This window comes from Bos taurus, chromosome 9, assembly GCF_002263795.3.
Source record: "Bos taurus isolate L1 Dominette 01449 registration number 42190680 breed Hereford chromosome 9, ARS-UCD2.0, whole genome shotgun sequence".
In the NCBI taxonomy this organism is placed as follows: domain Eukaryota; kingdom Metazoa; phylum Chordata; class Mammalia; order Artiodactyla; family Bovidae; genus Bos; species Bos taurus.
Window position 1 is genome coordinate 61,183,862 of NC_037336.1, and position 15,316 is coordinate 61,199,177.

The 15,316-nt window shown below is 36.1% G+C and overlaps 1 protein-coding gene across 6 annotated transcripts in view; it reads left to right on the forward strand.

Annotated features, from left to right (window-relative positions):
* The window catches only part of RNGTT (RNA guanylyltransferase and 5'-phosphatase), a 233,244-nt gene that overhangs the window by 81,759 nt on the left and 136,169 nt on the right, over positions 1 to 15,316 (forward strand). For all 6 annotated transcript variants that reach the window (NM_001046085.2, XM_005210890.5, XM_059889631.1 and 3 more), the window contains one exon: positions 5,733 to 5,897. In NM_001046085.2, coding sequence (NP_001039550.1) covers positions 5,733 to 5,897 — 165 coding nt within the window. The remainder of the gene's footprint in view (positions 1 to 5,732; positions 5,898 to 15,316) is intronic.

Below are 15,316 nucleotides of genomic sequence, written 5' to 3' on the forward strand. Positions count from 1 at the left end.
TGGTTTTTAACAAATAAAAAGGATGATTGCTTTAGAGATAGTAGGAAAGAAAAATGATGAATCTATCAAGTTACTCGTTTGACACCTTGTTAATACTTTTACATCTCCTTTTCTTTCTCTATATTACCTAACATTTTGCACATTTCTTGTCTTTGAAGTCTTTAGGAACTTCAAGTGAGTATAATTGTGATAAAATAAGATAGTATTTTGTAAAATGGAAAATTGTCAATTTTAGCTATCTTGTACTGGATTTTAAAAAGTCTCCAAATTTTATTACTGTCTATCATTTAAAAAGAGAGAAACTGACTATGAGTGTTGGTTGTATAATATGGAGGCAGAAAGATGCAGAAAGAAAACAAAATGTAAAACTACCTTTTGTAAATAAATAAAAAAGTAGGAATTATATTCTCTACCTATTTCCTACAATTTTAGACTTATCTATAATCTGCCTGTTAATGCTGAATTATGGTATAATGACTAAATTATTTAGGCAGTACAAGATAGATGACTTCTGTAAATGCAAGAAGTTCTCTCAATAGTGTATATCCATGAAAGGGTATAGTTGTTCCTCTAGATATTTTATTCAAATTGCATAATCACTTAGTATTCAGACCAGCAATTAAGCAATTAAGACTTTGGGAATTAAAAGTATTAAGTTTTAAGGCTTTGAAGATTTGTAACAAAATTTTTAAAAAGTTCTTTTTGGGGGGATATACATTTTAAATTAAGACTTTGGGAATTAAAAGTATTAAGTTTTAAGGCTTTGAAGATTTGTAACAAAATTTTTTAAAAGTTCTTTTTTGGGGGATATACATTTTAAATTGCACTATTAAGATTCAGGATTGTATTAATCCAGATTACTTTTTCTCAGAAATTTTCAATTACATATCTCATTTTTTGTTAAATTTCTATTTCAAACAGAGTTTCAAATTTAAGAAACCGAAGGTCAGAAACCAAATTTTAATTTTGTTGTCTACTATATTCCTCAAGAATAATGCGTCCCGGGATTGACTTATTCTCATCACCAATCTTGGATAATGTTCAGTGGACCATAATGAGATGTAAAGAGTGGGGGTGGCCTTGTTTCTTTGTGATTGGGGGCACACTGTCTCCTTTGCCTCCTTGTTAAATGTTAAAGTTTAACATTTTCAGTTTTACTCCATTTTCTTTTTAATAAGGATTAAATCATTACAGATTTAGTAGAAGTTTCTTATGCAAACCTCTCTCATTCCATTCATGATCCCCCTTATCCAGAAGCAGCTTCTACCCTGAAGTTGCTATTTATTATTCCCATGAATGTTTTTAATACCTTTACTCACTTTAATTAATTAGTATTTTATTACATTGTGTGAATAAACAGCATTCATCTTTTCCCCCTCTTTGATGGACACTTGGGTTTCCATACTTTGCTGTTATGCTGCTGTTGCATGGAACAGTTTTATATACCTTTTATTGTGCATGTGTGTCCAAGCGTCTCTAAGACAGCTCTCATTCTTGGGATATAATCACCTGTGCTGTGCTTAGTTGCTCAGTCGTGTCTCTTTGTGATCCCATGAACTGTAGCCCACCAAGCTTCTCTTCTCTGTCCATGGCATTTTCCAGGCAACAGTACTGGAGTGAGTTGCCATGCCCTCTTCCAGGGAATCTTCCCAACCTAGGGATTGAATCCAGGTCTTCCACATATAGGTCAAAGAATCCAGGTGGATTTTTTATCGTCTGAGTCACTGGGGAAGCCGTGGTCACCTGGGAAGCGTTTTAAAAAATGCAGTCCCTCATCCCTACATCGTGGAGATTCTGATTGCATTGGTGACTACAGCTTTTTTGTTGTGCTGCTAAATTCCCCTCAGGAGTAGTTGTACCACTTTATCACAGTTGATATTTTCAGACTAAGATTTTTGGTAACTGGATCATTTTGTTTTCCCCCGGTTACTAATGAAGTTAACCATATTTCTTTTTCTTTAATTTTCAGATTTTTATTTTTACCTATTTATTTGTTTCGGGCTGCCCTGGGTCTTCATTGCTGGGTGCAGGCTTTCTCAAGCTGCAGTAGAGCAGGATACTGTCTAGTTGTGGTGCTCGGACTTCTCATTGCAGCGATTTCTTTTGTTGCGAAGTGTGGACTGTAGGGTGTGTGGGCTTCAGTAGTTGCGGCTCACGGTCTCTAGAGTGCTGGCTCAGTAGTTGTGCACAGACTTAGTTGCCCTGCAGCATGTGGGATCTTCCCACACCAGGGATTGAACCCATGTTCCTGAGCTTCCCTGGTGGGTGGTTCAGATGGTAAAGAATCTGCCTGCAATGCAGGAGGCCCCGCTCTGATCCCTGGGTCAGGAACATCCCTTGGAGAAGGAAATGGCAACCCATTCCAGTGTTCTTGCCTGGAGAATTCCATGGACAGAGGAGCCTGGTTGGGCTATAGTCCATGGGGTTGCCAAAGAGTCGGCCACAAATGAGTGACTAACACTTGGCCCTGCTTTGGCAGGCAGGTTCCCAACCACTGGACTACTGGGGAAGTTTGAAGTTAAGCATATTTCATGTTTATTTTTACTTGCTTGAATTTTTCTTTTGTGATTTAATTGCAAGTTCAAATAATCTTCTAATAGTTATCCTTCCTGGATTCTAATCCTTTCTTAGTTATATATGTGGCAAACAATATGTTTTCCAAATTAATATCTATTGAGGCACAGAATTTTTTTCATTTTAGTGAAATCAAAGTCACCGGATCTCCAAGTTTGTGCTTTTGTGTCTTGTTTAGGAAATTCATCTATATTTTGCTGTAAAAATGATGAATTCATGGTTTTCATCTCTAGGTTTATAATCATTCATTCAATAAGTATTTATTGAGTGCCTGTTACTATTTTTTATTGGTTTTAATGTCACATTTTTCACATTTCTGATAATAAGATATAATTGAAAGCATCATATGTTTAATTCTTTAATTTACCATGGAGCTTTCATTGATGGTTTCATTTAGGGCTTCATGGTGGCTCAACTGGTAAAGAATCTGCCTGCAGTGCAGGAGACCTGAGTTCCATCCCTGGGTTGGGAAGATTCCCTGGAGAAGGAAACAGCTACCCACTCCACTATTGTGACCTGGAGAATTCCATGGACTGTATAGTCCATGGGGTCACAAAGAGGCAGACACCACTGAGCGACTTTCACTTTCACTGATGATTAACCACTTTGTTTATTTTGATTTATCAAATCAAGGTCACTATGAGAAAAAATTTTTTGAGATAATAGTTTAAAACTTTTTAATTCCTTAGTTTACTATTTTGTCAAGCAGTAATTTCATTGATAATTTTTTGTATGTCAAGTATTATTCTAGGTATCAGGAATACACAGAAGACTAGGACATGATTTCTTGCCTCCAGGGAATTTATGATTTAGTGTACTGACCTCCAAAAAAGGCTACTTTCTCAACAGTTCATTGGGATTTGAAAAGAAGAAAGATTTATTCTTAATCTGTTATTCAGTTTTTGTCTGTTTTATAATATACAGTTGTGTATATATGCAATTTATTAGAGGCTAATATGCATGTATTATACACAATTGTTAGGATATGTGTTTAGATTAAATGCAAAATTAAAAGAAACTTGTTGTGCACTTATGAATGGGGATGTAAATTAAAGAAATAATTATAAAAGTTTCATAAGTATAATATCAAAGATATTAGGGAGAAATAGGGAAGTATATGGGAGATATATGAGAGGTAACAGAGAGGTGAACATATTCCAGGTTACCCTGGGTATAGTTGAGTCATTTGAAGTGTGGAGTTGTAGACAGAGAAAGTGACCCATTAATTTTGAAGGAGTGAGCCTAAGAGGTCAGGAGCATTAGATGGACATTTGCGTACTTGATATGTGGTGAGATGTGGGATGTAGTAGGAAATGAGAATGGATTGGTGGTTGGAAGCCAGATTACTTGAATAAGGCGTTTTAGCTCAGTTCTGTATAAAATAGGATACCGCTGAAGGGTTTTAGTTATGTTAATGATATGATCATACTTTAATTGTTTTGAAAGATAACTCCACTGGCAGTGTGGGTAGTGTTTTGACCTAAGAAAGAACTCAAAACACGGAAGACTATTGAAAAGTCAGTAGTCTGAGTGCTTCCTGTAGTCTATTCTCCATAATTCAGCACATCTATTAGGAACTTCCTTTATCATGGGTAACACAGATTTGAAGGTGAACTTACTTTCTATCTATAATTTTTAGATTATTTTATTTCTTAAAAAGAAGCCTTGCTTGTTTCACTGTAATTTTATAGGAGTCTGAACTCATCTAATAAATGAACCTGACATTTTAGGTTTTTCAACCTTGTTGATGACATAGGTGACGTGGAAAAGATTGCAGATGGACTACATGGTTATTTACTAACTACCATTTCCTCAATAAACATCTGTTACAAACAGCTGTATGCCATTATATAAAGGGAACATATTCTATCTCATATCTAGCTCTCATTCACTTTATTTTGCTCTGTATTTTTTGCTGAGTATCAAAATTGTCATCCTTCCAAAGTTGAGAAAAAGTCATCCTTGAGGCGTATTTAATGGGGTGTATTTAATTTCACAGCTTAAGCAAGTGTTGTCCCCTCTTTGTAAACAATAGGTTGGGTAAATGTTAGGTTGAGTAATATAGATTAGAGAAGAGGAAGAAGGCAGAAAAGATAGGGAAAATGCTGGGAAGGGTATCTAATTCTGAAGTAAAGAAGAGAGTACTTGGTATCCTATTGAGGTGATGCTGCTTATCTGGACCATTACTGTCATCCAAGTGAAGTGTTACAGCTATATTTGTATATCCACTTAGGAGAGGGCAGACCCCTATCCTCAACTCATACAAAAGCATTACGTGTGCTTTTTATTTCATCATTCAAACCATGTATATATATCACATATGTATGCCTCTGGCTGCATGCATGCTCAGTCATGTCCAGCTTTTTGCAAACCCATGGACTGTGGCCCATCCTTTGTTCATGGAACTTTCCAGGCAAGAATGCTGGAGTGGGTTGCCATTTCCTCCTCCAGGGAATCTTCCTGATCCAGGGATCAAACCCATGTCTCCTGTGTCTCCTCCATTGGCAGGTGGATTCTTTACTACTGTGCCACCTGGGAACCTCATCATATATGTATACCATATTATATATACTGTGTATATACATATGGAGGAGTGGATTACTTTCTTTTTTGAATGTATTTTATAAACTGTTCTTTATTAGTTTTCAGAGTTGGTAATGTGTTTCTTTAATAAATATCTTCTTCTTGATGGCTGTAAGGTGTTAGCATTTTAAACAACAAAACGATGATTTTTTTTTTTTTTTGCTTATTTTGGCGTGTTGTTTACATATACTTTCCTACCTACTTGGATTTTAGTTTTTACGCAGGTTTTACTAATTCATATAAATAATAAAAGTGATTAGTGAGTATATTAATACTTTAATTAAGATGTGAAAGCTTTGGCTCTAAAATTTGTATTTGAGGAGATTTATGTCATTCCATATTCTTTTATATATTTATAATTTAAATAATTCTGTGTATGTGTATTTGCATGTTTAGGTATGCTTCTATCATTAGTCTTTCAGGGCTGGCACGTACAGTGGTGCAGGATGTGCATTGGGCAGCTCCAAAGGACGCTGTTTATATAGACTGCTATGTATAGTGTGACAGCCTAAATAACTATGCTGATACAATAGTTTTTAGTGTTGAAATTTAAATAATTGTCTGGTTTAATTCAGGCACAGCCGGTTGGAGATTGTGATTTTAATATTCGTCTTCAGTGTATAGAAAGAGAAATAATAAATCCTCGACATGAAAAAATGAAGACAGGGCTCATTGACAAAACACAGGAACCATTCAGTGTCAGACATAAGCCATTTTTTGACATCTATGCTTCAAGAAAGGTAAAGTTTTCTAATTAGTACTTACAGTGTATCAAAATTTAACTTGTGAAAGGAATATGAATGACATTTTGAGGCCCTCTTGTCTTGATTTTTCCAGAAATTACTTGAATATAGCACTGTTTTGGACAGACATGTAAAATCTCAAGTCTGCAAATTCACAAAATTCTGTTTTTTTTTAAATTTAAATATAATCGATTTACAATGTTGTGTTAGTTTCGGGTGTACAGCAAATTAATTCAGTTGCATATATATGTATATATATTCTTTTTCATTATAGGTTATTGTATAATGTTGAATATAGTTCTTTGTGCTGTACAGTAGGTCATTGTTTATCTACTTTATCTTGGTAAGATTTTAGTGATGAAAACTTAAGTTCCTTGTTTCTCATAATAGTATTTGATTCATGGTGGTTGGTTTATGTTTTTTAAAAAACTGTGAAGAGAATAGAATTATATAAAGTGAAAATCACCTGTTAGGCCTTCTGAAGGTCAACAGTGTTTAGTGTGTAGTCTTTAAAAAACTAATTTATATATATGGATGTATATATATACATGGAGAGTTTTCTTTTGTTATTGCTTTTTTGTTGTTTTGACACTGAAAATGCATCATACTAAATATTCTGGATTTATTTCACTTAACAGTACTTGGAAATACTTACTTGGAAATATTTCCATGTCATGCAAAGAGATTTGTAATTGCTGCATAGTATTTGACAGTAAAGATGCACCATGGAATTATTATGTTTCAGAAGACGGGTGGTTAGGATAGAAGAATACAGGAAATAAAGCAACATGAGCAATTACATGTTTTAAATTTTTTTCTGGTATAATCTCACATGTTGGATGATGTAAGTTTGTGTTGTATTTGGACTGCTTCTGCTCAAGTCTGCTCAATTTGGTATTAGGCCTTGGATATAATATTAGCAATAATCTTAGCCCGGTTGAATGCCTATCTTTTTTTTTCAACAGATACAAACTTACATTTTCACATTTTGCATAATGCCTGCTTGGCATGGTCCTGTTGGTTGACTTCTGGTGCCACAGCCTTCCTATAGTTCACTGCTTGCCTTTAGTCTGTTTTGGCTGCAGGAATAGGGGTGCCTATAAGAGCCATACACTTCTGTGCCCTGCCCAGTTGGTAGGGTAAGGATAATGTTAACATTTAGTGCAGATCACACCCTTCATGGAAAACTGGAGTTATGTTCAGTTCAGTTCAGTTCAGTCGCTCAGTCATATCTGACTCTTTGCGACCCCATGAACCACAGCACGCCAGGCCTCCCTGTCCATCACCAGCTCCCAGAGTCCACACAAACCCATGTCCATTGAGTCGGTGATGCCATCCAACCATCTTATCCTCTGTCGTCCCCTTCTCCTCCTGCCCTCATCTTTCCCAGCATCAGGGTCTTTTCCAATGAGTCAGCTCTTTGCATCAAGTGGCCAAAGTATTGGAGTTTCAGCTTTGTACCCTTATAGAAATATTTTCTAAATTATTAATAAAGCATAAAAGTTGAGCAGAAGCCAGATTCTTTCAGTTTTTTAAAAAAACCATTTTGACAGCTTGTGTTGCCATAATTCAAAGTTTAGCGTTTAAGAAAACGTGTTAGTGTAGTTTTATTAGTCAGAATCAGTGCTGCTTAGAAATGCTTAGAAAATTGTTCTTCAGGGATCTTAAGTAGTTACGGTGAACAACTTCTCGTAGTTTTTCAGTAGAAAAATGTGATGCTCTTATTTTCCTTTGTACTTTATGAAATCCCTCTTTGAAATTATCATAGGAAATTCTTTTAAAGCAGTTCTAATATTTGGCATTTTAAATATGTCACCTTTCCTTCCTTTTTTAGTTATTACTGTTATTTTTTGTTCTCAGTTTCTCTTACCAAGGTATAGAGTTGTGGAATACAGAGAGAAAGCACGTTTTATAGCAGAGTAGGTCTAAAGCAGGCTGTGGTAACACCAGTTATAGAATAGTAGCTACAGTTGACAGGTTATTGCTCTGGAGATTCTTATTATTTTTATCTTTGTTAATGGGAATTGTAAAGTAGTGGTATTATGAATGATGTAGCATTCAATTTATCTTGAGTCTCCTTTGTGCCAGTTTTGGTACATAGAGATCTCCTTCGATCTTTTTTTTTTATAGATGCATAGATTTCCATCTTATCATTATACCATACTTTACTTAACTAATCCATAGTCATAGACATTAGGGTTATTTTTAGCAGGTTGATAGGTTTTTGTTTGTTTTGCATATGGATATCCAGTTGTTCCTGCAGCAGGGAAATATGTATCATTTCTATGAGGAAGGCTAGGTTTTAGATAGTTTTAAACAAACTATAATTCTGAAAAGTGTGTACTTTTGGGTAGAAAAAAGTAGAATTTAATTTCTGTCTGTTCATAAAATCTTGAACATAACTGATTTTAGAACTTTATTAGCACAGGCTCTATAAACAGCCTCTTCATTTTGTCTAATTTGATCCATCAAACTAGTGAAGGGATAATGAGTTGTTCAATTTTTAACTTAACATACATGCATAGATGTTAGAACGCAGCATCCTAAATAGTATTAATAAGTAGCAGTTTCTTAAATTACAATTTTATTTGCATTTCCAGTTTGAAGGCCAGTTAAAAAATAATTATATCAATAGATTAAATATGGTTAACAAAATTTTTAAAGTCAGACAATAGATAGTTTCTGTTTATCATCTTAGAAGAGTAACCATTGCTATCAGCGTTTATTGTATCCATCAGAATTTCTTTATACAAGCAAGTACATTTATTTATATTCTTACCACCCTTACCCAGGAGGTGATTCTTGACTTCCTTTCCTATACTTTGCCTTTTTTTTTTTTTAACTTAAAAATTTATCTTGAGTCGTCTTTGTGCCAGTTTTGGTACATAGAGATCTCCTTCAATCTTTTTTTTTATAGATGTACAAATTTCCATCTTATCATTATACCATACTTTACTTAACTAATCCATAGTCATAGACATTAGGGTTGTTTTAGCCTGTTGATAGGTTTTGTTTGTTTTGCATTTGGATATCCAGTTGTTCCTGTACCAAGTATTAATGAGATGATCCTTTTTTTTTTTCATTGAATTCCTTTTGCATCTTTATAAAAAATAAGTTGTCATGTATGTTTGGGCCTATTGCTAAAGGCTTTGTTCTGTGCCCTTGATCTGTATTATCTGTCTTTGTGGTGGTAATGTCTTGACTACTTTTGTTTATAATAAATCTTGAAATCAGACAGACTTAATCTTCCAACTTGGTACTTCTTTTTTAAAGTTGTTTTGGCTATTGTAGGCCTTTGTGTTTTCATTGACTTCTCTTTCTCCATTTTGTTTATTATTTTACTTTTAATCAAGATTAGGTGTTCAGTGTTGTCAAATGGCTTTTTATCTACTGTAAATATATAGCTAGAATATAGTTTTCTTTCCAGCTTAGTTTTATTTATTTTATGAATTAAGTGGAAATATATCTTAACACTGAAGCTTTCTTTTGTTCCTGGGATAAGCCCTACTTAGTCTTAATATATTATTATTAATTTATCTTTTGAAAAGGCTTTATTTTTTAGAACAGTTTTAGGTTCATGACAAAATTGAAAAGAAGGTGCAGAGAGTTCTTATCTACCTCCTGCCATCACACTTGCATAGCTGTCTTCTTTAGTAAACTCCCCATTTTTCTCTTTCATATGACTAAGCCTGAACTTGGATTATCTCCCATTTGCAAAGTTCTGTTTCTGCTAAGTTATTTCTACTAAGTTGTCTTCATTTCCTGCTTGTTTGCCTCCCTCCACTCCATACCTTTCTCTTATGAGTAGTTATGTTCCCTCGAGGGATGTATGTAGTTAGCATTTAGCTAGACCATGGAAGGCATCAATCTTGAATGGTTTTAGGACATTACGGTTGATTAAAAAAGAAGATAAGCAATACCTCAAGAAACAAGAGAAAAATCAAATAAATAACCTAACTTTACACCTAACGCAACTAGAAAAGGAAGAAATAAAGAACCCCAGGGTTAGTAGAAGGAAAGAAATCATAAAAATTAGGGCAGAAATAAATGAAAAAAGCAACAAAGGAGACTGTAGCAAAAATGAACAAAGCTAAAAGTTGGTTCTTTGAGAAGATAAATAAACTAGACAAACCATTAGCCAGACTCATCAATAAAAAAAGGGAGAAGAATCAAATGCAACAAAATTAGAAATGAAAATGGGGAAATCACAACAGACAACAAAGAAATACGAAGGATCATAAGAGACTACTATCAGCCAATAAAATGGACAACTTGGAAGAAATGGACGAATTCTTAGAAAAGTATAACCTTCCAAAACTGAACCAGGAAGAAATAGAAAATCTTAACAGACCCATCACAAGCACAGAAATCAAAACTGTAATAAAAAACCTTCCAACAAACAAAAGCCCAGGACCAGATGGCTTCACAGGTAAATTCTACCAAAAATTTAGAGAAGAGCTAACATCTATCCTACTCAGACTCTTCCAGAAAATTACAGAGGAAGGTAGACTTCCAGACTCATTCTATGAGGCCACCAGTCACCCTAATACCAAAACCAGACAAAGAGGCAACAAAAAAAGAAAACTACAGGCCAATATCACTGATGAACACAGATGCAAAAATCCTTGACAAAATTCTAGCAAACAGAATCCAACAACATATTAAAAAGATCATAAATCATGACCAAGTGGGCTTTATCCCAGGGATGCAAGGATTCTTCAATATTTTCAAATCAATCAGTGTGATACACCACATTAACAAATTGAAAGATAAAAACCATATGATTATCTCAGTAAATGCAGAGAAAGCCTTTGACAAAATTCAACATCCATTTACGATAAAAACCCTCCAGAAAGCAGGCATAGAAGGAACATACCTCAACATAATAAAAGCCATATATGATAAACCCACAGCAGACATTATCCTCAGTGGTGAAAAATTGAAAGCATTTCCCCCAGAGTCAGGAACAAGACAAGGGTGCCCACTCTCACCCCTACTATTCAACATAGTTTTGGAAGTTTTAGCCACAGCAATAAGAAAAGAAAAAGAAATAAAAGGAATCCAGATTATAAAAGAAGAAGTAAAACTTTCACTGTTTGCAGATGACATGATCCTTTACATAGAAAACCCTAAAGACACCACCAGAACACTACTAGAGCTAATCAATGAATATAGTAAAGTTGCAGGATGTAAAATTAACACACAGAAATCCCTTGCATTCCTATATACTAACAATGAGAAAACAGAGAAATTAAGGAAACAATTTCATTCGTCAGTGCAACAAAAAGAATAAAATAGGAATAAATGTACCTAAAGAAACAAAAGACCTATATATAGAAAACTATAAAACACTGATGAAAGAACTCAAAAATGACACAAATAGATGGAGAAATATACCATGTTCATGGATCAAAAGAATCAATATAGTGAAAACGAGTATACTACTCAAAGCAATCTATAGATTCAGTGCAATCCCTGCTGCTGCTACTGCTGCTAAATCACTTCAGTAGTGTCTGACTACGTGACCCCATAGACAGCATCCTGTCCCTGGGATTCTCCAGGCAAGAACACTGAAGTGGGTTGCCATTTCCTTCTCCAATGCATGAAAGTGAAAAGTGAAAGGGAAGTCGCTCAGTCGTGTCCAACTCTTCATGACCCCATGGACTGCAGCTTACCAGGCTCCTCCATCCATGGGATTTTCCAGGCAAGAGTACTGGATTGGGGTGCCATTGCCTTTGCCACAATGCAATCCCTATGAAGCTACCAATGGTATTTTTTGGAAAACTAGAACAAATAATTTCACAATTTGTATGGAAATACAAAAAACCTTGAATAGCCAAAGCAATCTTGAGAAAGAAGAATGGAACTGGAGGTATCAACCTGCCCAACTTCAGACTATACTACAAATCAACAGTCATCAAGACAGTATGGTACTGGCACAAAGACAGAAATATAGATTAATGGAACAAAGCAGCCCAGATATAAATCCATGCACCTATGGACATCTTATCTTTGACAAAGAGGCAAGAATATACAATGAAGAAAAGACAATCTCTTTAACAAGTGGTGCTGGGAGAACTGGTCAACTACTGTAAAAGAGTAAAACTAGAACACTTTCTAACACCATACACAAAAATAAAATGGATCAAAGATCCAAACATAAGACCAGATACTATAAAACTCTTAGAGGAGAACATAGACAAAACACTCTCTGACATAAATCACAGCAGGATCTTCTATGACCCACCTCCCAGAATAATGGAAATAAAAGCAAAAACAAACAAATGGGACCTGCTGCTGCTGCTACTGCTGCTAAGTCGCTTCAGTCATGTCCGACTCTGTGCAATCCCATAGACGGCAGCCCACCAGGCTCCCCCGTCCCTGGGATTCTCCAGGCAAGAACACTGGAGTGGGTTGCCATTTCCTTCTCCAATGCATGAAAGTGAAAAGTGAAAGTGAAGTCGCTCAGTCCTGTGCGACTCTTCGCGACCTCATGGACTACAGCCTACCAGGCTCCTCCGTCCATGGGGTTTTCCAGGCAGGAGTACTGGAGTGGGGTGCCATCACCTTCTTCGAAATGGGACCTAATTAAACTTAAAAGCTTTTGCACAATAAAGGAAACTATAAGCAAGGTGAGAAGACAGCTTTCAGAATGGGAGAAAATAATAGCAAACAAAGCACCTGACAAAGAATTAATCTCAAAAATATACAAGCAGCTCCTGCAGCTCAATTCCAGAAAAATAAATGACCCAGTCAAAAAATGGGCCAAAGAACTAAACCAACATTTATCCAAAGAAGACATACAGATGGCTAACAAACACATGAAAAGATGCTCAACATCACTCAGTGTCAGAGAAATGCAAATTAAAACCACAATGAGGTACCATCTCATGCCGGTCAAAATGGCTGCTTTCAAAATGTCTACAAACAATAAGTGCTGGAGAGAGTATGGAGAAAAAGGAACCCTCTTACACTGTTGGTGGGAATGCAAACTAGTACAGCCACTATGGAGAACAGTGTGGAGATCCCTTAAAAAACTGGAAATAGAATTACCATACGACCCAGCAATCTGGGCATACACGCCAAGGAAACCAGAATTGAAAGTGACACGTGTACCCCAATGTTAGTTGCAGCACTGTTTACAACAGCTAGGACGTGGAAGCAACCTAGATGTCCATCGGCAGACGAATGGATAAGAAAGCTGTGGTACATATAAACAATGGAATGTTCAGTTCAGTTCAGTTCAGTCGCTCAGTCGTGTCCGACTCTCTTCGACCCCATGAATTGCAACACGCCAGGCCTCCCTGTCCATCACCAACTCCCAGAGTTCACCGAGACTCACGTCCATCGAGTCAGTGATGCCATCCAGCCATCTCATCCTCTGTCGTCCCCTTCTCCTCCTGCCCCCAATACTCAGCTATTAAAAAGAATGCATTTGAATCAATTCTAATGAGGTCGATGAAACTGGAGCCTATTATACAGAGTGAAGTAAGTCAGAAAGAAAAACACCAATACAGTATATTAGCACATATAAACAGAATTTAGAAAGATGGTAACGATGACCCTACATGCAAGACAGCAGAAGAGACACAGATGTAAAGAACAGACTTTTAGACTCTGGGAGAAGGCGAGGGTGGGATGATTTGAGAGAATACCATTGAAACATGTATATTACCATATGTGAAATAGATAGCCAGTCCTGGTTCGATGCATGAGACAGGGTACTCAGGGCTGGTGCACTGGGATGACCCTGAGGGATGGGATGGGGAGGGAGGTGGGAGGGGGGTTCAGGATGGGAGACATATGTACACCCATTGGGTGATTCATGTCAAAAACCACTACATCATTGTAAAGTAATTAGCCTCCAATTAAAATAAATTAATTAATTTAAAAAAAAGTTAAGGAAGACTCCATTCCTTTTATCTCTCTCAAGTTAAAACAGAAAAAAAAAAAAAAGGAAAAAGAAAGACCTAATAATCTCTTAAAAGTTTCTAGCAATAATTATTTTTGCTTTTCTCTTCTGGAGTCATTTTACTTTCACATGTCCAGTTTAGTTGCTTTATTAAAATTCTGTGGAAAATATTTTTCAGTGATTTATTACTGTTTTGAAAGTAAAATATTTGATATGTAGGATGAAAGTAATAAATATGGAGATTTCTAATAACTTTTGAGAGGATTAAACAGAATTACAAAAACTTTTTTTAACTGCACCTAATTTTTCTTTTTTTTCTTTTTTAAATCAAATAATTTATTTTGCCAAATATCAAAATGAATCCACCACAGGTATACATGTGTTCCCCATCCTGAATCCTCCTCCCTCCTCCCTGCCCATACCATCCCTCTGGGTCGTCCCAGTGCACCAGCCCCAAGCATCCAGCATCGTGCATTGAACCTGGACTGGCATCTCGTTTCATACATGACATTTCACATGTTTCAATGCCATTCTCCCAAATCTTCCCACCCTCTCCCTCTCCCACAGAGTCCATAAGCCTGTTCTATACATCAGTGTCTCTTTTGCTGTCTCGTATACAGGGTTATCGTTACCATCTTTCTAAATTCCATATATATGCGTTAGTATACTGTATTGGTGTTTTTCCTTCTGGCTTACTTCACTCTGTATAATAGGCTCCAGTTTCATCCACCTCATTAGAACTGATTCAAATGTATTCTTTTTAATGGCTGAGTAATACTCCATTGTGTATATGTACCACAGCTTTCTTATCCATTCATCTGCTGATGGACATCTAGGTTGCTTCCATGTCCTGGCTATTATAAACAGTGCTGCGATGAACATTGGGGTACACGTGTCTCTTTCCCTTCTGGTTTCCTCAGTGTGTATGCCCAGCAGTGGGATTGCTGGATCATAAGGCAGTTCTATTTCCAGTTTTTTAAGGAATCTCCACACTGTTCTCCATAGTGGCTGTACTAGTTTGCATTCCCACCAACAGTGTAAGAGGGTTCCCTTTTCTCCACACCCTCTCCAGCATTTATTATTTGTAGACTTTTGGATCGCAGCCATTCTGACTGGTGTGAAATGGTATCTCATAGTGGTTTTGATTTGCATTTCTCTGATAATGAGTGATGTTGAGCATCTTTTCATGTGTTTGTTAGCCATCTGTATGTCTTCTTTGGAGAAATGTCTATTTAGATCTTTGGCCCATTTTTTGATTGGGTCATTTATTTTTCTGGAGTTGAGCTGTAGGAGTTGCTTGTATATTTTTGAGATTAGTTGTTTGTCGGTTGCTTCATTTGCTATTATTTTCTCCCATTCTGAAGGCTGTCTTTTCACCTTGCTAATAGTTTCCTTTGATGTGCAGAAGCTTTTAAGTTTAATTAGGTCCCATTTGTTTATTTTTGCTTTTATTTCCAATATTCTGGGAGGTGGGTCATAGAGTATCCTGCTGTGATGTATGTCA